Source organism: Falco rusticolus, chromosome 1, assembly GCF_015220075.1.
Source record: "Falco rusticolus isolate bFalRus1 chromosome 1, bFalRus1.pri, whole genome shotgun sequence".
Classification (NCBI taxonomy): Eukaryota; Metazoa; Chordata; class Aves; order Falconiformes; family Falconidae; genus Falco; species Falco rusticolus.
The window spans coordinates 57,578,281-57,599,527 of record NC_051187.1 but is presented as its reverse complement, the minus strand read 5'-3'; the positions used below and the strand labels follow the sequence as shown (position 1 = coordinate 57,599,527).

At 48.3% G+C, this 21,247-nt stretch overlaps 1 protein-coding gene across 1 annotated transcript in view; it reads right to left on the bottom strand.

Moving 5' to 3' along the window:
- TET2 (tet methylcytosine dioxygenase 2) overlaps nucleotides 1–8,922 on the bottom strand; it is a 74,243-nt gene extending 65,321 nt beyond the window's left edge. Inside the window, exon 1 of the mRNA XM_037380487.1 lies at nucleotides 8,803–8,922. Within this exon, the coding sequence (XP_037236384.1) occupies nucleotides 8,803–8,832 (30 nt within the window). The 5' untranslated portion in view covers nucleotides 8,833–8,922. The remainder of the gene's footprint in view (nucleotides 1–8,802) is intronic.
- Nucleotides 8,923–21,247: the final 12,325 nt, after the last annotated feature.

Sequence of the window (21,247 nt, the reverse complement as noted above, 5' to 3'; positions counted from 1 at the left end):
GTCCAAAAAAATGTCTCCAACCAGCTAGTAGCAGTTGTTTCAAGAAAAAGTAGCTATTCAGTAGGTAGTTACAGACTCACTCTTCCAGAGGCAAAACTTCTAATTCATCAGCTAGTTTATATTTTATAGAAAAAAACATGCTAACTTGCAACTGCTTTGAAAAGTTGGGGTTTTTTTGAAAAGTAAAAATTATTTTTTAGCTTCTATACCTGCCTTTAAGTCTTTCCATCCATTTCCTCTCCCTTCCCCCTCAAAGAAGAAAAAAATACCCCCCAAAACGACTTTTCTTTTTTTCAGTTGCTACAAAGTATGTGACTGACTAGGTGCCTCACTCCTGCAAGTGTCTCTACACAGGCAGACTATTACAGCTCTGGGAGCCCGAGGGAAATGAATAGGGCTTTGTAAGAATGGCAAGGGCTGCCATCAGTTTGCAGGATCACAAGTCAGCTGACAGCACTGGGGAAAAAAAAAAGCCACCTATACCTAACCTATTGTCAAGTGCACAACATAGGCACAGTGGAAAAATACACAGAAATCTGTATTTTCCTACCTGGTCTCTCACTTCTCAGGCACCACATGCAGTAATAGAGAGACAGAAAATAGATCAGCACAATTTGTATTTTTCCTACTACCTTCTCATGCTTACAAAAGCTTCTTCTCTGCATTAAGGATCAAAGGGAAGCAGAAAAGTACAGGTCCAGGAAAGTATGGAGGGCACCATGAAAACAACAGAGAACTGAAAGGCTGTATTTTTCTGGGGTTTTTTGCATTTTTCATGTTTATAAATACCAACAGTGCTTTTCATGATTTGGTCAATATTTTCATTTGCTCCTGGGTATGTGGTATGTACAGTCACAAACTGACTGTATGTGGAATGGAGACTCACTAGCATAGGTTTTCTTTCCCAGAAAATACCTACTGGTTATATGAGTTAAGTAAGTGTTAAATCTGACCCTTTTCAGTTGCTCAGCTTTCATGGTTTTGATTTTTACTGTTGCCATTTTGGTAATACTTCAGACTTTTGGGGGCAGATAAACTTGAAATCAAACAGACAAGTAAGCAAAGGAGTGCAGTAGGAACAACAAGTTGGTCATCTGAAAAGAAAGCATGTTAAGGTCTGTAATACATACACACAGACGCACTCCCACTTCTCCAAATCCCAGGAAGATGTGAGACCAATGTATTTTCCAATTTTTGTATGTTCTCTTTCAGGGATAAATTGCATTCCTTTTATTAAGCTGTACATGCAGTCTAAGCTTCCAAGGAAGTATCTCACTCCTGTGAACTTTAGTAACTTTGGGGGAAGGGAAGCAACTCCTGCTTTACTGCAACCATTCATTTTCCTCATTTTACCGTGAGCAGGACAGTAATGCTACTTGCACACAAGAGGAAATAGGCAATCATTCTTTTCTCCTTTTTGCTTACATAAGAGCTGAAAGAGTTTTGTGTCCTTTGGCACGTATAAAAATTGTATAGCTTCAAAGTATGTGACTTCAAACACAAGTGAAATAGCACTGAAAGAACAAACAAATAAACAAAGATGGGGGGGGGGGGGGAAGGTATCGGGGCATGAAATGGGGGTGAGTGGTACACGAACAGTTGTTGTGTCTCTTGCTAAGGGAAAAATATGGAAAGTTATTAAAGGACGCTGAGAGCACAACTCTCCTGTCAGCATCAGGCTCAGGGTTAACATTTACCCTTCGATCTCTCTAACAGCACTAAAAATGGAAGGAACAAATAGTCAGTGCAAACTCAGAAATGCCTTTGTCACATATTCTCTCATATATTCTTTGTTCTTGCTTGCTACCTTCTGCTACCCAGCTGCTGCAAGAGTAATGGGAACTGTGGGTAAAAGAGAAGTCAGAAAAGAAAACAAAGGGAGGTGAAGAGTTTGGTGAAAGAGAAGCAGGTTCTGGATGTGATCCGAATAATTGTACCTTGCAAATGAGAAGACAGGTGAGAAAGAAACCACTGGAATGTAATACCAAAAATACAGTGATTATAATCAACATCAACGTAAAACGAAAGCAACCAATATGAACAACTAATAGCAGAAGTCATGAATAACAAGATCTGTGGATGGGCCTTTGAACTGTGTTGTATGATAGTGAATACCATGACTCATGTAGACAAATTCAGAATATGGAAGAGACGCTTGTACCAACTGCTTTCTCCCCATGAGGAAAACCCCGTTCTTAGGATTCATTTTGTAAAGTAAGTGATGTGTTTGGCATGCTGTCGCAAGTGCTTGCTGCAAAACTGCATGAGAAAGTCTGAAAAAACATGCATGAGACTGGAAAATAGTGTTTCTGGATGAGGAGCAGAACTGCTAATAAGGTCCCACAGTGCACAGGCTTCAAGTGGCTCCAAAGACCAGAACCTGTCTGACAGCTTTGGTTTGGTTTAAGTCTGCAAGGGCAGGCGTGAAAGGAATTGTCAGCTGGGTGCTTTTGACCAGCTACGACGTATGTGCTTCCTGAAACTGTCTTGGCAAGGCAACCCCAATAATTACCACCACTTCTCCCCCCTCCTTTTTTTATTTAAAAAAAAAAAAACCAGATTGGTGGCATTATTCATTTGGTTGAGTAAATGCAGAAATCTCCACCAACCTTCTTATGTCTAATGGAGATCTGAAACTTGCCTTGCAGTGGTATTAGCTTTCGTAACAGCAACGCCTCTTTGTGTCAACATGTCTCATTAAGTAATGAAGACTTTCAACTATCTGATTTTACTTATAAAGTTAGTAGGATTCATGATTTCTTTTTTGTTCTTCAAAAAGGGAATTGTTCTACTATTCTAACAGGCAGTGAGTCATGCCTAATTAAGGAAAAAAATACATAACCATTTACAGTGGGATTCTTGTATTGCAAAGAGCTGTTTTGTCATGAAGGCTTTTGGGGATTGAATTCCTTATAAATTTTTAAAAGGGGAGGGGGAGCAAAGAAATAATTTGAAACCTTTGCAACAATTCCCTTAACCCCCATCTTGTACTTAGGGTCAGTCTGTTGCAGGCAAACGCGTCGACACAGCCCAGATTACGCTCAAGTGGGGGGAAAAAAACAGCAGTGTCTGACAAAGGAACCAACAGTCTAGAATGCAACACAGATGCAGAAAGCTCAGCCAAACCCCAAAACTACGATATGTTTTCTTAAACTCTGCAATTTTTATTTCTTCCCCCCTCCTCTGCCGCCTGTGAGGACCAGGGACATTCCTAGAACTCTGTCCTCGCTGGCTGCGTCAAGGCAGCTGCTGAGGATGCTGGGACACTGTTTGTAAACACACTAACCACGTGCATGCAACCACATGGAGAGTCTTTGTCCTGACCTGAACATCTACCCACTTGGTAAGCCAGGGTATTACTGCAATGGAGCCAAATCCTTTTCCAACACAACATGACTTGCAGCTCACGCCAGGGCATTAGAAGACAAAGCTTAAGACTATTTATGCATTATTAGAAAGGAGATTAAGCAGGGATGCTGTTTAAATTTTAGTCACTGAAATACAAGTTTAAGGACAGGGTAGTTCATATAAAGAATGCATAAGTCATTATCCTCTTTATACATCTGCAAAAATATTGAACTTAAACCTGGAAACTTCTCCTCCTCCATGCATATACCTGGTGAAACCAATATTCATATGCTGGGAACCCACAAGGAATATATTTGAGGTTAGAGGTAATGCTGTAGAACAAACGAAGATATTTCACGTTGTCTAAATTGCATCACAGTAATTAATCAGAAAGTGCCAAGGCTACTGCCTTGTACCTGTGGAAGACACTTTCAAGGGGTATGTGGTTATTTAGCTACTCCTGGTTATCTTAGCTACCTTAACTACTCACCTGCTCACTTCTTTGCCGATTCTTTGAAACTGTCTTAAAAGATATGCTGTACTTTGTTAGGATTAAAATGCTAAATTTTCCTTTCTGGCTGAACTCGAGCCTAGAACAAGCTTATTCCTTTGCACACTACAATAGAAATGCTGCTTTTATTTTATTTTTAATAAGAGGGGAAAAAAAACACACACCAAGAATTAGGTCAAACCAAAGTGTCAATACTGCAAGCCTTTATTCATTTGTAAGAATAATCCTACTGGGGTTTCTTGCCATATAAATGCTACAAGGCAACAACACTCCAAATAGGAATCCACACCTCCACAAACAACCTTGTTTTTGAAGGACAGCCTGAATTTTGTTCAGGTTACTAAGATGATTCAGCTTTCTGGAAGGTGTGTGACAGAGATAAACAAGCCTGCTTGAAAAGACAGGAATCTAAATTTTTTTATGGCTTTTAATTGTTAAAGTGTTTTTCAAAGCACAGCAACTTTCTTTAAATTGTCCCCAGGTTTAAAATCCTTCACTATAAAGTAGTAGAGCACTCTTTCTGATAATCTCGTAAGGCAGGGATTTTTTTTTTTCCTTTCATTTCAAGAACAGTGCAAGATACATGGGTGAAATTAGTTAGCTTATTTCCCAAACCTTGTTTTTCTCTGCCTTCCTTCTTTTACTCCCTGCTACGTAATGTGGGGCTCATATCCAGAATTTTAATCCAAACAACCTTTTTTGGGTCAGTCATCATCTGTCCTTGGGATTAGTCCAGCTGATGCTGGAGGTTCAGAATTTTATTCATTAACCCCACCAACTCTATCTCCACCCACTCAGCAATTCCTTGGGAAAAATGGGTGATTTTTTTTGTTTGTTTGGTTGGTTTTTAAGAGACTTGCCTACCCTAAGGGAAGGCAGAAGTGATTTCTTTTCAATGGGTGACTGAGAAGATGATTACTCATGGTACTTTCCATTTGTAACGTTTTATTATCTAGGATATTGGGACCAGCTATGCAAACTGAACATGCAAGCAGTGATGATCTGAAAGTGTAACAACCGGAATTATGGAAACTTGTTACTAGTTACTTGTTCAGTGTTCAAAAGGATAATTTTCCTACAGAATATCATTAAATGAGTAAGAAGGTATTCACTGTCTTATGGAGTATGGGATCGGAACAATGCTACAAGTGTGATTGATTCATATAATTCCCTTTTTGGCTTTCAGCCATGGTGCAGTCATATGCTTTATCTCTGTTCAGACGACAGTTGTGTTTTTTTTTTTTAATAATGAATCATAGTACATCCCACTCCATTTCAGAACCAGCACATTGCCTTTCAAAATGATGTCACAACACTTACTGCTGTTGGCTGACTGCCTTAACAGCAATCAGAGAGCTGGACTAAATAAATACTGTATATTATTTGGCAAAATCATTTGTGGTTGTGTTCTCCAGCACAGTTTCCAAGATAACCACCAACTCTACTTGAAACTTGTCAACTTTGTTTTACCACTTTCAGGCTCCAATTGTGGAGCTGGCTTACAGATGCTGCTGCCACGCTTAGAGCTACTGTGTGGCAGTCAAGTGTGAGAGGTAGAAGGGTCACTCGCTGTGACAAGCCAAATTTGACAGCTCATCTGACATGCCACCTTGAAAAATGGACATTTTTTTTAAAAAAGGACCTTATTTGGCTCCCATATAAACACAGGACATATCTTCCACTCAGAAGGAAAAAGAGCAAGGGATCTGAAGTCCCTGCTTAGGCTCACTCCTGAGAAAATCACTTTACTGCCCATGCAAGTAACTTAGAAGCGAAGCACTCCCTGTAATCCCTAACAGGATTGGTAACACTAGTCCAACCCAAACTTCATGGTTTTCAACACCTGAGCAGCAGATTTGTTCCAAAACATGGTGAGGTGTTTGGTTTTGGTTTTTTCCTCTTTACAACTAGTAATTAAAGGAAGACTATGGGAGACAGAGTCCTAGAAGCATCTGAAGTGCTCAGAGCAAGAAGGAATGCTCCCTTCCAACTCCAGCAGCTGAAATCCCCATTCCAGCAGCAACTACAGGGTCTCCCAATTCTGCAGAGAAACCAAAACATTTAACAGGCTCCTAATTCTGTTACCCAATGCAGCACTGGTACCATCAAGAGACCTTGGAAATCAGTCTGTCATAGTAACTCCTGAGCGGGCACACATTTCTTGTTCTTTAAACAATGCTGTCACGCCGAAGTCTAGGACCATGCGCACTGTATCAAAACAATACCAGTTTCCCTGGCTAAACACCAAATATCAGCACAACGCCAAAGTCCTCCCTAAAAGCCTTACTATGAACAGTGGTAGTTTGGCAAATCTGGGAGCCTCAGCGTCTCCCGTTCGACCTTTTCTTCTTTTGATGATTTGCTAATGATTAGTTCTAAAATGGACAATACAAAACCACTTTCTGGTGCTCCCTGGATGCATTCACAAAGTTTTTTTGATGTCGCTTCCCAAAATGAAACAAGTTATTTCCAATGAAAGATGACTTTTGAATTCTTCATTTCATATAAACAGCAGCTTAGTCCCATCACCTGAACACTGTTATTTTTCACATCTTTGCCCTCCTTTTCCTCCTCCCTGCACCCTGGTTGCTGGATTTAAATGGTTTTTTTACTTCATTGGCAGGGTTCATACTACGCTTTCCATGACACTGAGGAAGAGACACAAAATATTGCCTGACAGCAATTTATTTACATTGGTTCCAAATTGTTGTTTTTCTGCAGGATAAAATCAAAGATGCGTACATTCTTTCAAAGTGTTAACAGCAGCAGATCTGACAGACTAGGAGTTCTTGACTTCGATTTACCAATGTTTGAGACACAATAGACTATAGTAGAAAGAATGTCGTTTGGAGTAGGGAAAGATACATACAAAATTGTCTTAATGCAGATGTGGCAAAATAGTATCAGTGTTTGTATCCAGTTTTATTTGAGTCTTTTGAAAAACAGCAGCTATTTAGCAACTGAGAAGTGAAGTGTCAGAAGACAGCAGCAATCAATGTGCCATGTGTTTTGAGAGAGAAAGAGCTGAAAGAAGTAGTGTTTCTGTATGATAGTCTACTAAAAGCTGTTACCTGACCATTGTCAGTCACAGACCTTTAGCAATAGTAAATGGTAAAAATGATAATCTATAAAGAAACTGCATAGGCTTACCTTTACTTGGAGGGTTGCAAGAAATTAATTGTGAGGTGACCAGGAAAAGGAAAAAAAAACATTAAGAAGGAAAGAAGTTTTGGGAAATGTAACAGTAGTTGAGGGGCAGGCAGCCCTACGTGCTCAAAGAAACCTGCTTATTTTCCATGGCTACTGGTAAAAGAAACCAGTAAGTTCATCACACACCACTTAAGGAAATTTGTCTAACTCCCAAAAGATAACAGAAGGAATGATTTATAGTCTACGGTCAGACTGCCACGCCAAGGGCATCTCTTAAAAGGACGCTGTATGCACCGTTGTGTTGGTTTTGCCACCTTTTATTCAGTCAGATCCCCCTCTAACTCGAGTTTATACACGACTCGTGACCATTAACAACTCCCTGTTGAGTATCTTCAGCAATCATGTCCCGTTTTGCACTTTACAGCCTCCAGAGAAAGTGCTGTGGTGGAATACACAAGTGAATATACACGTTACTACACTCACCCCCTGCTGCAGTAAGTCAACCTGCTATTAACATGCAAATAAAATGGCCTCATTAGCCGACAAACAACACCCACTAACCTGCTTTCACTAGGGACAGTATCTCCTCATCTCTGAAACTCCTAAACTTCACATTCAAAAAGAAAAAAAAAAAAAAAATTACGCCGGACTGATATTCAGAGGTGCCGAACACTGCTTAAAGCCTGCATCTTTGCATGCCGCTCATCATGGAAAACAAATCTCACGATGAGATAGATCTTTGGTTGCAACATTTCAATGAAAGCAGGCTAGACCACATCACTTCTCCCCTCACCTCGCCCTCTGAAAAGGAAAATTACTTAGCAGAAAAGGGTGTCTGCTGAATTTCCAAGGTTCAAACCGCGAGCCGAAAAGCGTCCCTTTAACTAAGGACACGACAGCGAGCGCAAGCGTCGAAGGGGGTGATTTAACGCCAATAACTGCCCCGATGCGAGCGGACGGCGCCGCGCTCCCGACTTACGAACGCGGTAAGGTGGCTGCTCGTGTCTGTCATCTGGCGGGGAACTAGCCCGGCCTCACCGAACGCGCTATTTCGGGGGAACGCGCACGGGAAAGTAATTCTGCTTTCCTTCCCGTAGCCACATTGTGCAAGTGGCCCCGACGGCAGCGTTTGGCAACGCGGACAAAACGCGCGTGTAGATTGCACAGAAAAAGGAAGGCCTCGCAGCGAGCCCCCCCGCCGCCCGCCCGCACTTCTCCCTCGCCCCCCAACGCCGGGTTTCGCTTCCCCCTCCGCTGCCCCCCGCCCCCCAAACTCCGCCAGCCCCCCCGCCCCGCGCCCCCCCCCTTCCCCGGGGCTGCGCCCGCCTTTGTGCCCGCCCGGGGCCGGGGAGCGGCACAAAGCCGGGGCCCGCCGCCGCCCCGGACCCCGGCCGCGCTCGGCGGGGCTCGGCGCGGGAAGCCGGGAGCGGGAGGGCCGGTCCCCGCGGGGCGCGGCGGAGGGGAGCGGGGCAGCCCCCCGCGGCGGGGCAACCGCCGGCCGGCCGGGGGGGCTCCGAGGGGCGCGGGGCTCCTCCCGCCGCCGCCCCCGTCCCCCCGCCACCGCCGCGCAGACAAAGGCGCGGGGAGGGGCGGCCAGGCAAACTTGGGGGCCGGCCCCGCGGGGACGGGACGGCGGGGGCCCCGCGGCGCCCCCCGCCGCCTCTGTCAGTCAGCCATGTTGGGGGAGCCGCGGCGGCGCCCACCCCCCGCCGACACCCAGCGGCGCGGCGCGGCCCCGCGACACCCCCGGAGGGCTGGGGGGAAGGCGGCCGGCCTGGGGGACCCGCTCTGACCTCTGCCGCGTCCCTCAGCCTTGCCGACATCCAGCACGCACAGCCGGGCGCCGCGCTCCCCGCTCCTACAGGGCCGCCATCTTGCTTCCTTCTGCTCCTTGACGAAAGCGGCCGGGCCCCCGCATCAATATGCACGCGGCGCCCTGACGTCGGCGCCCGCCCCGCGCGCCGCGCCGCCCCGCGCGCGCAACACACCCCCCTCGGCACCCCCTGTCCGCGCCGCGCGGCGCCGGGCGCCCCCGTGCAGCCAGCGGGGACGGGCGTGGGGGCGCCCCCGCCACCGGCCCCGGCCCCGACCGCGGGGCTGCGGCCGCTTTTCGGCCTTTTGCGTGCTCCCCCCGCCCGCCCCGCCGCCCCCTCCCCGCCTTTGCCGCCCTCGCTCCCCGCTTCGCGCCCCGCCGGAGCCGGTGGGTGCGTGGGGCAGCGCGGGGTGCCGGTGCCGCCCGCCAGCGGCAGCCCCCGCCGCCCGGGTCACCGTTCTCCCGCACCACACGCTCCACCTCCCTCCGCGGAGCCGGCGGCGCTTTCCCACGGCCGCGGGAGCCCGTCTGCCATCCCCGCAGACGCGGGCGGCTGCGGGGGCCGCGACTTCGCCCTCGGGCTGCTCTCCGCCGGCCGCCGCTCGGGTGCTCGGTAACCGGCTGGCAGCGTGAGAGGAAAGCCAAAACCAAAGAAGAACCGCTGTCAACGTGTCCCCGGGCTTCCTCGCCACCGGGTCCCGCGGCTGCCCGCGGGAATGTCGCAGCGCGGGGCCAGCCGGGCCCCCGGCCGGGCGAGCACCCGCCCCACGTGGCTGCAAAGCCCGCGGCCCCGGTGCGGGACGCTCCGCCAGCGGGGCCGATGGCGCCGCTCCCGCACTCCGGATCTTCGCAGGGGAAAGGGCTCCGTGCCCGCCACAGCTGGAGCCCCGGGAGGGGGTCTGGCTGCCGGCCTCGCCCCGCCGACCCGAGAGGGGAGCTCGGTGCCTTCACCCCCGGCCGGCCAGCCCCCGCCAGCGGGTGACCGGCTGCCGCCGCCGTGCCCCCGTTCACTGCCCTGCTCCCGCGCCGCTCGCCGCCCTCCTTCGCCGGAGGAGCTGGAGCCCTTCCAGCAGGGCAGCCGCGGGGAGCAGAAGCCAGAGTAAGCAACAGCTGCCTCCGTGAGAACCGGCTCTGGGGGCTCACACTGCCCCGGTGCCCCCCCCTCCACCCTGCTGTCCCCCTGCCCAGGCAGAGCAGCCTCCCGCTCTGTCCCGGCCTGCCGGGGAGGTGTTGCGGGGCAGGGGACGATCTGAGGAGGGCATTAGCTTCCCGGCAGGACCCTCTCCCGCCCGCGGACGTGTCCCCGACCCTGGGCTCGGCAGGCGGGTCTGCAGGTGCTGCACGGAGGGCGACCCCCCGGCGCTCCCTGCCCGCAGGAGGCCGGCTGGCGGGACAGCGTTCTAGCAAGATGCGAAATCCGGTGCTCTCGATGCAGATCGGACTGATTTCTAGGAAGTTCAGGTCATCGCTGAGTAATTTGTTTTTCACATCACAGGTTGTTCTCGGGCTTTTGCTTTTGCTTTGGTTTCTGTGAAATTTCATTGCAGAAGCAGGCTGCGCACAGAGAGTTGCCGTTACAGCTTGCTAAAATAGCACTGCGCCGGCGGCGGAGCATCACCTCTGTGCCCCTGCCGGGCGGCTCGCTGTCCCCAGAGCTCGGGAGGGAGCTGGCCTGGCTAGCCCTGTCCCGTTGGGAAGATACGTGGGGTTTCTAATTAAAAAAAAAAAGGGTCTTCATGTTTGCTGCCGTAGAACTTTCAGCACCGTCCCGTGCAGCCTAAACCTGTGCGAATAGGCTCTGGCTCTGCCTCTTCTTGGAAGAGCAAACGACGCCAAGAATGGCCAAAGTCTCTCTCAATCTTGCCAGTTTTGTTTGTGCTTTCACAGCGCTTCCAGCAGGCTTTAATCAGTGTTCCAAACTCTTTCAAGTCTGCAGATTTATTAAAGCCTGGTGTTGCTTTTTCCCCCTTGGTGTGGCACATCCAGCTGACATGACCAGGAACGAGCACGCCCGACCTCTCAGCGGGTGCAAAGTGCTGTCTCCTCCCCGGCCCGCTCTTACAGCACCTGCAGAAACACCTCCGGCCGCTGCACCGTCTTGTCCTGCCTCACCAGGGCACGGCACCGGCGAGGTTCGCCCGGGCCTCTCTGCGCTGGGTGAGGTGACCCTCCCTTGCATGGCCCGGGTCCCTCCCGTGGCCGTGAGCCCTTCGCAGTCACAAGCAGCAGGTGGCTGGTTTTGGCAGGACCTTGCCGCGCCGGCTCCTGCTTTCAGCAGGGTCACAGCCCTTCCTTTGCACAAGCAAGCAGCTGCAAACCTGGCTGAGTGCATGAAGGAAAGAAAGGAAAAAAAAATCACCAACCACAAAGCAGGAGTTTTACACTGAGCTGGGATTCTTTTCTTTTTTTTCTGACTGTACTTCTGTGCTGAAGATAAGAGACTGCTCATGCATATCTGACTTGCATGTAGGAATGGGAGAGAAACGTGCATTTTTTAAATGCTTCCTGTCATAGGTGTGGTTCGTGTCTCTATTATTTTCTTTCTCTCTCTTTTTTTTTTTTTTTTTTTTTAATTTTACTGCCCTACTGACAGCCTCTTGTAATCACCAGGCTCAATAAACTCAGGAGCAGTCCTGCTGAACCAGCGGTTCTGTCTTCCCTCCCGGAGCACAAGGCACATTTACCGGAGCCTCCCCTGCTCAGCTGGGTTGTGCTCAGCTATCCTGACCTACAAACCTCCTGACTGACCCGGTGCCATCACATAGCCTTGCTGCATTTTGACAGACCGCAGGATCTTGTGGCTTCCAAATCAGTGCAGCTTGCTCCACAAGGCACATTTCTTGGTATTCGTTAGCAGCCTAATGAGAGGGACATGGATCTAATTTCCTCCTTGGAGTAGTTCTGTTGGCTTCAATGTATTTACTGTTTAAAGAAAATTGGACTCATTTTGCTTTGCCTTATCTTTAGCTATCAAACAGGGAGAAAAAATGCCTGAACTTGACCATGATGAGAAGCGACTTAACCCCCCCACACACATGCTCTCACCCTTAAAGAGTTGGGGGGGAAAAGCCTTTTACGTTTCAAACATGCTGTTCCCAGCCTGGAGTTGCATGCATTGTTCAAAACAAGTATCTGCTGTAAAGAATGGATATGAAGCTTCCTTGGAAATGTGCTGAAATGCACTTAGCTCAAGCAGTATTCTGGAGCTGTTTCTAGGGCTATCCCAGCCACACCATTTTTCTTCTCGGTCAGTCTTTTCATCTATAAGCAATGAAAAGAAAAAAAGAAAAAAAGAAAAAAAAAAGACATCTCAACTGATTAAAGGCATGCAGTTGTGAATCCTACCAAAAACCCCACTCCAGACTACGTGTGTCCACTGCTGCTCTTGTAAGGAACAGCTTTTGCTCCTTTTGAGATCTGCTGGGAACAGAATAATCTGCTTCGATCTCTTTGAGCAGAGTGTTAATAGCAATACAGCCCAGAGACCCGATTGTCACACGGTGCGGCTGCAGGACAGGTACTTGGGGAGTCGCTGCAGTTGTGGCCAGAGCAGTTTTTCTCATTTCCCCAACAGGCACTGCAGCGAGGCAAAGGTTTCATGGGCAAAATGTCAGGTAAAAAACATCCTGTCACTTGGCAATTACAGCATTTGTGTGTATAATGCGTAATTACACACAGATCAACGGTTTAAAAGGCCATGGGCCTTACCCCTCTGCTAGAAGGAAAGCTCACTCCCCACGAAGGATGTCGGGGCAGCCAGGGCACAAGCTGCAGCCAAAGTTTTCTTCTAACTCTAAAGCTACAATGAGCAAACCTGACTGACTTACTGACAGAATGTAATGTGCTTGCGTCCCTTCAGCCCCCACATGAAACATTCAGAAAGACGTACAGTACAAATAATTTTTCACCCTTACCCTGCATTGAAGAATAGTGGGGATATATTGACTACCTGCTTCACGTAGCTTTCTGGGCCAAATTCGACTCCGACTTAAAATTTCTGTGCAAAAAGCAGTTCAGAGCCATAATTAAATTGTTTCTACTGAGCCTGCAATTCTTCATGTTGTTTTATTCATGTTTTCTTCCCCCCATGATGGAGCGTGAACAGCTACGTGAGGTGAGGGGAAACAAATTTGCTAGACAGCCTGTTTCACCTCCTTGAGCAAACCCCAGGAGTCCAGAATGCAGTTGCAGCAAGCTAGGTCTACAGAAAATCTCTCATGTCCATTCTCCACATAGACATTTGTCTCTGTCTTCCACCGAGGGACACTGATTTCTCAAGGGGCCTTGTCAGGATCACAGCAGCATCCACCAGAAGCCCTACAGGGACAAGGTGTGGGAAAGGCAACGGGACCGGTTCAGCAAGTCATCATTTTGCTTTGGTCTATGCTTTCAGCAGGGCTTTTTCAGGTCCTGAGACACCTGCTTGTCCATGTGCTCAAGAGCCCAGCCTCAAAGCTGAGGGATCGGACTGATGGGCAGCAGGGGGGTGGCTCTGCCAGACTCCAACAATTTATTTTTTCCCTGAATTCATCAAAAGTCACTATTTGTCATTTCTTGGCATTGCTTGCCTGGGCAGGAGGGGGCTTTTCCAGGACTGTGCAGATGAGATGGTGCAGAGGAAACACGGGGGAAGCCCAGCCTGTTCATGGTAGCTCAGTTGCTGAGTTTTGGGAGCAAGGTGCCCGATGGCTGGGATGCCTGCTGGGGCAACATCAAAGCTGCGATGCGTTATCCACCCAGTGCCACCATTCTGCTGGTGGCAGGTGCCTGTTGGCGATGGAGGAGAGCTGCAGGTGGTTCAACTTTTCAGCCCTTGGCTTTTTGCTCATGGTTACAGATGTCTTTATGCTGCTCGTAGTGTTTATGGCTCTGAAGGTGACTGTAGCCTTGTGATTGCTCAGGCATTTGTGGCTGGAAAACCTGAATCTGGGCACCTCAGGTGCCCTCTGGGCATTGCCTGTCCCCAGGACCGTGGCTGGGGTGCACGTGGGGGTAAGGGAGGCATAAGGAGAGGTGAAGCGGCAGGACCTTCCATGGGTCTGAAGGTACAGCTTGTCCTTTCAGGGCCCCAGGCTTACTTTTCTATAGCTGTGGGAGTAAAATCTTGAATCCTTGAATGCAAGGGAAGTGGAGACTCCCCTCACAGGCCTGTAGGGTAAGGTGCTGGCTGAGGGATGGAGACCTGGTCTGTGGTTTCCCCTGGGGAGTGGCATTCTGTTGACTTTCAGTAATAACCTTCCAGAAAAAGGCCAAAAGCTGACCTGCAAAGAAGGGGCTCTCAGCAGCGTGTATAGATCCTGGACACAATCAAATTGGTGACATCTGGGACCAAAGTCAACTCTCTCCCCGCTCTGCTCATCCCACTCTGCAGCTTGCTGGCATCCCTCAGTGTCTCTACTCTTGGACTACAGGACTGTGGGGAGGGCAGAAAAGCTGAGAAAGCAAATGAACCAATTCAGTACTACAGACCACCACGTGCAGGGAGACAAAAGCAGAATGTGTCGGAGCTCTTCCCCAGAATACCTGCTTCCAGGAGCAGAGGGGATGACCAGTTTTGCTCCATCAGTCTCACTTGCTGTGGCTGAATGCTCTCCCACAGGCAAATGCCTGCAGGAGCAAAGCACGGTGAGCTGTGCTGTGTTTCTGTCAAGCGCATTACACAGCTGTCAGGAGTCTTGAAACCGCACCGTCACAGTCAATCCAGCTGTGGGGAGGAAAGCTGGTGTGGAGCTGTGCTGTTAGCCCTCTACGGTATCATTACAGCAGTGACGTGAGACCGGGAGTGCTCCTGCGTGGTGCCACCAGCCCACCAGTGTCAAGCTCTGTATGTAACAGCATGCATCTCTCACCGCCTTTCCAGGCTAGAGCAACATTCGGTAGCTGTATCCATAGATTCTCTGATTGTTGGAGGAATTAAAATCCTTTGATAAGCCTGAGCTGTGAGCATTTTACTGCTGCATGAATAGCTAAGGGCTCGGGTGGACTGAGCAGAAGAGGCAGCCTACAGCTGTCAAATCCCTTTACTGACTTTTTTCCCTGCCTTCTCTACTGATGTTTGGTTTTCTCATCATCTTCAAATCCTTCCACAGCCGTGGTCAGCATCCTGGCATGCATCCTCATGTACTGCCCATGGGGTCTGCTGCACTGCCCAGCATCACTGCTGGCTGGCAGCCCTCGCCCTGCGGCTCTGCAGCAGCGTTACTGGAGCAGGCGGGTGGACAAGACCGTGGAGTTTCCCATGTTCTCTCTCTGGTCTCTGCCGGTGGTCGTGATGGAGAAGGATCCCTTGCACATGAGCTCTCAGTAGCTGTGTGAGCAGAGCCTGTGTGAAGTGGGGACTGGTGCAGGAGGTGTCAGTGCTTCTGTTCCTCGACACCAGCAGCATTGGCTCCAGCCAACACAATGTTGCTCCCGGGCCCTGCCTTCTCCTCAGCTTTACTGAAAAGTGTCCCAATTTGAACAGTGGTTCGTTTTCAGAGGCCACTCTGTCTCTGTCCCTGAACATGACTTTTGGTCAACTATGAATTGAAGGGGACAGACGGAGGGCTAAGTTCCTACGGGTGCTGGTCCCTGAGAGGTGCTTGGCATCTTCTCTCATTTTAGCCTGACTCCAGCTTCCTAGGAAAATCAGGCTAGGAGATGGAGGCATGGCTGAGCTCTTACCTCCCGCAACTGCATTTTTAAATTGGATGTCCGAAGACAGGCTCCCTGTGTCTGTAGTTAGGCACTGAGGAAATGTGGCTTTGTTACAGGGGAGCTTGATGTCCGCTGGTGTCACTAGTAACAGTCTCAGGGAATCAGTACTCGTTCGTTTTAGGTAGATATTTTCCTGTATATAGATTAAACATACAACTTTAGAAATCAGGAATTTAGTGATTTTCTACAGTTCATCTCACAAGCAGGAGGAAAAGGGTCTTGCATTGACTTGGAGAAGCCAAGGAGATGTGCCACTTTTTGCAGTGCAGCCTGTTATTTCCTGGCAGATATGAAAGCTGGCTCCTAAGAAAGTCTTGTGAAGGGAAAAGCACAGAGGAAAAACCAGCAGGAGCTGATGAAACAGCTAAACCAGGTGACACACAGAAACCTGGGCTGCGATACAGCGAATGCTGGCCTTTGGGAAGAGCCTTAGCTGTGTGCCTGGGCAGGAGCTGGGAAAGGCAGTGGTTGCATGGTCATGCAACTCATAAAAAGCGTTACCTTTTCATCTTTAATCACTGTTTGCCTTTTTAATGGGCTCGGTGGGACTCTGCTTGTTTGTTTCCCTTCTCCCAGCACATCCAGAAGAGAAGGCCAAACCTAATCACGGGGTTGCCATCGCCCCTGTGATTCAGAAATTCTTAGCAGAAGTGACTGTCATGTTTCTTCATACCCTTAGCGCAGGCACAATTATATTGAGTTAAATTCTTCTTAAATCAAATTTGCCCTATAAATAAAAGCTATATGCAAAGCTAACCGCTTTGCAGCATGAATTTAAGCAGCTAAATGGTGTTCAAAAGCAACGTAAATGCATGCGTACCCATGACCTTGTTAGCACAGATTTTCTAATCTAGAAGCAATATATAAAGAAGATAAATGTTATAGCTGTCTTTGTCTCTTTTGATTTCCTTCTCCAGCAGAGCAGTTCATCCGTGGTCCTAGCTGAGCTGTCAGCTTGCTTTGATTTTTTCTTGCATGCCTGCTACTGTTTAGGCAGGGAGTCAGCACCGTAGCTCCTAGGGGGAGATGTGTTCAGACACAACCTGGCAATAGCCTGGGGTTTTGCTACTTGGGGAAGGAGCTGTGTTTGGTCCTTTTTATTTGGGTGAGTGTGGGGGTGTTATATGCAGTCTCCCTTCCTCCCTTCTTCAAAAAGCTGTAGAAAAGCTCCACTGAAAGATGCAGACATACATCAGACACACAGTCACCACATTGTATATATTAAAAGGTACAGTTTTGTCTGAGGATTTGAAGAACAAGAGGAATAGGCTGGCAGGGCTCTGCAGCTACGAGGCACCAGCAGAAGTCCTTGCCACCCTGAGCAACTTAAAGAAACCCCAAAATTCTCTATTCTTTTGGGGTGTTCAGACAGTGGAGAAAATCCAGCTGCTTTTCCTGGCTCATTGGTGCAACTTTCACTCTTGCCGGCCTTTCTCCGTGGGCAAAACGTACCATTCCGTGCCCCTTTTTGGTGGGTGGCAGGCAGTGCAGCAGCAGGCGGAACTTGCTTTGGGTTACTGGGATTGGTGGGTGCCTTGGAGCGGAGCTGGGAGCTGGTGGCCAAAGTGTGGCCAGGGGTCAGCCTCAAACTGGTGTCGTGCACCTTTCTGCACAGCTGGTGTCTCCAATGTAATATGCTGCTGGCTGTCAGAATGAAACATAGCCATGGCGCATCTCGGCAGTGACAACCTGCCCTGGCTTTTCTTTCCCTTAATGGGGTGTTGAGAGACATGGAACAAATTATTTTATGAAGCTGGTAGAAAGTAAAAAAAAAATTTTAAAATGTAGTTGTTGGGATGATCTCTGCCTTGCTAATTCCATCTCTGAAAAATCAGAAATTGTATTAAAAAGTGATTGCTGTGAGAGGAGATTGTCTGTGGCTGTGGACTCTGATTGCCACATAGTCTGCAATGTATTTGTTTTATTTCCATCCAGGAAAAAGCTGTGGATGAGCTTCCTGCCTGGTGACAGCATCGTCAGTTTTTTGCGGTGCCAAGGAAGTGGGAGTGCCACCGATCAGAGATCCCTAAACTGAAGCAGCTTAAGAGGCACGAGTTTTAGGGGATAGTTACTTGACATTTCCAGAAAATTCAGCTGCTGGATGCTTTTAGGGCATCTCAAATTAGGGACCTGCTTTCTGAGATTTTTACTTCCAGTCCCACTTTGCCTTGCTTTTCCGTTGGTAAATAAGACCACTAATACCCTTATCAGCAGAGGGATTTAGCAAAGATAAACAGATTTGCTTTTAATTCCTTCAGAAATCATGCCAGAAGTACAGAAAATAAACAGGAAGTGTTTGGACACTCATCACAGAAGCAAACCAGGACTGCAGAGACTCTGGGGGACAGATCACAGTCCGGAAAGATGGATAGGGAAGGGCACAGCTGATTTAGTAAAACTAAGCAGAAAAAACAGGGGTTAAATTTTACAGCAAATACCAAGAAAGGCTGTTCTTCACCTGATGTTCACCAGGAAGCAAGAGGAAGATTTACTGAATGAGTTTGGAGACAAAGAGGGAGAAAGGGAGAGTGTCAAGAGGTGGCTTGTTCCAGCCCACTTGGTCGGAAGGGAGATGTTTGGGAAGGTACCGCATGAGCAGCTGCTAAGCAGTGACCCGCTGGCCATGCAAGACTTCAGCTACCCCTGCCCGCGGTGGGACAGTCCCTGAGAGGGGCACAGGCTTGGCATGCCCGGGGACACCAGGGACATGTGGCAGAAAAAGCTCCAAAGGCACCAGTGCTCTCCCAGGGCAGATGGCGCCCAGCCATGTGTTTGCCGTGGGAGGTATCCCCTGCTGTTCAGCAGTATGTTAGGTGAGGGAGTTCAGAGATGGTCTGCAGGAATGACAGCTTATACAGTGAGGCTCTCCCCCAAGCAGAAGGGTTTGGGGCTGCTGAATTGGGATTTTGGCAGCTGTGAGGATGCGGGAAGTTGTCTGCTCCATGTTAAATTCTTTTAAAATGCTGAGCCTTGACTGCCCTTCACATCCACTGGAAATAAAGCAAGAAAAACCTGGGGTAATTGGCAGCAAGGCACATCTATTGTCAATACAATAATTTCTGACTGGAAAGATAGTTCTGTGCTGAAACAAGTTGCCTAGAGAAGATATTGCCCCAGAGGCTCAGCAGGGCAGAGCCGAGCCTGTCAGGATACATCCACCCACACAGGACAAGGGTGGACCAGGAAACCACCTGCAGTCCTTCTCAGACCCACGTTTCCATCACGTCCAGAAAATTACGGACTTTTTAAAGAGTTGGGAAGAACAACAGCATCCCAGTTGGAGACCATACAGTAAATGAAATCTGAGTGCTGAGAGTAAGATAAATAGTGGAGGTGTGCCATTTGCTGGGCACTCATAGAGTTACAGGCCACATCATCACAGGTGAAGGAGGGGCACAATTTACACAATTTCAGCTGTAATCACTTTTTTTCCAGGATGCTGGGAGGGGGACTAAACTTGCAATATTGAAATATGTATTGGAAAAATATGGCTAGTTGTAAACTGAGGAGTGACTTGAATGGAAGATATTCTTTGACTTATGAAGATGGCAGTCTAACAAAGCCAAGCTTCAGAAGTATTTTAAATCACTTAAGTACAATAAAAATATGTAAATGTTAAGTCAACTGAAGGAAATAGAATTCTGATGGGAAATACATGATGGGGAGCAGAGACATTCAAAGTAATTACTGTAAGGCTATATCTGTTTAGGGACAGGGGACACATCAAAATGATGCTGACATGTTGGAAAAGGTTTGGAGAGGACCTGCCACCTTGCCATCAGTCCCTGACCTTTTTTCTGAGGTCAGAAAAACTTGTGTCCCTCTGAGAGATGTAAAGAAATTCACCCTATTTATTTTAAGAGATGCAAGGTTAAGATCACAGTTCTCAAATGTCTACAAAGGGAAACATTCTTGGTAGCTGCAAGTCTGCAAGTCCTTTAATCGGGTAAACAAAGGCAAACCAAAATGCAATGGACAGGGGCTAAAGCTGGAGAAATTCAGTCCAAAAGGTTCTCATTTTCAAAAGCAAGTGGCATTATTTTCCTAAATTGTGGAACACTTTAGCAGGGGAAGTGGCAGAGCCTCTCCATCAATGGCTTGTCTAGAAGATGCGCTGTGGTGCTTTAGCCAGTCACCTGGAGGCTGTGCTGTGTGAGAAGTCAGGCCAGACAGTTGTGTGGTCCAATCTAGTCCACAGATCATGATTTTCTGTTGCTATGATTAAAGTGCAATGCGTGTGGTTAACCTGAAGATACCTGCCCTGTCGCTGGAGGTCTGTGCAGTGAGCAGATGCCTGGTGTTCAAGAGTGAAGAGTTAAAGTGCAAGGTCCACCCCCCCACCCCCCCAAAAAAAAAGGTATTTACTGCACAGTGCTTCCCAGGCTTTTGAAGCCAAGGATTGCCAAAGGATTCAAGGGAAGTGGCTGTTAGCTCACTAGCAAGCCTGTGAAACTCTCATTCATGAATTACTTGGTAAAAGAAACTTTGTGGGCTATTGCCACCGGGCTCTGTGGTTTTGAGCGTTTCAGCTGGCTGTCCCTCCCTGCCAGAGCTCTTAATTTTCAAGCAACAAAAAAAGTGGTGCTCCATCTGAGGGAGGTCAAGAGAGCAACAAGTTTATGAAAACAGCAGGACTCAAATTAATAAATGTAGGTGGGATGGAGATGGTGAGGTGCATTTGTCTTTCACATCTAGTCACCCATGTTAATCCGTTCTAATTGCATTAGAGGGAATGAAAGGGCAACAGAGCTGATGTTTGCTGATGCCAGTGCTTGGAGCAGCTCTGGGCATCTGCCGGGAGATTTCACTGGGACAGCTGCACTGCAGGCAGATGCCTTCACCTCTCTCAAGCGAAGGTAAGCACACAAAACTTATGTGTCTATATTAGATTAGTGACAGGATATGTACATATACATATGTATCCATAAATGCTCTCAGGAAAGACATCTTAGCTTAAAAGTTTGCAGTTGATGAAAACATAGTACCCCTTCACTCCAAACTTAGATGAGACCCACACTTTCCATATTGAAAAAGAAGCTTTTAATTTCTCTTTTGCTCCTCCTGCACTTCAAATGCAATGTTTTCCCAGCAGATAACATTCATCACGTCCCCCATAATGGGCTGGCTCTTTCATACTGATCATCTCCGACAAAGTTCTTGAGTAACAAATTTGGTCTTGTCAGTAGAGGCCTCAGTACAGCTCAGAGTCTGTGAATCTCACTGAGGACAAGCTTTGCCGAAGTAAGGAGGGCAGGATCTGGTCTTTGAGCTAAACATCATCCAGAACTGGTGTTTTTTGCATTTCAATTTATTTAAACTTGGCTTTTTTCCTCCCAGGTCCATGGTTTTGCTACATGCAAATCAGCAGCAATGGGGAGGTAAAAATCCCTGTCGGAAACCCCCTCATTCCATCGTTGTACCTGATTGTGCATCGCCTGGTGTCTGGAGGGGACAGCAAACCCCTTTTGGCTCGTGCACATCTTGGGGTGGTATCTGTGAGTGGGGAGGAGTGGAAAAGAGCAACACGGGAGTGCAGAGACCTGGTGTGCATATCCCTTTGATCCAACAGCCACAAGGAGTTGGCATTTTTTAAGATTCCCTCCCATCTTGCTTTCCTGGCTTGTTTTCAATTCTTAGGAATGGTGGTGGAGAAGGCAGTGAGCACGGAGTGGTGGGCAGCAAGAGCGATGCCATGCTCAGGGATGGAGCCCCAGCTCCCAGCTGGGACC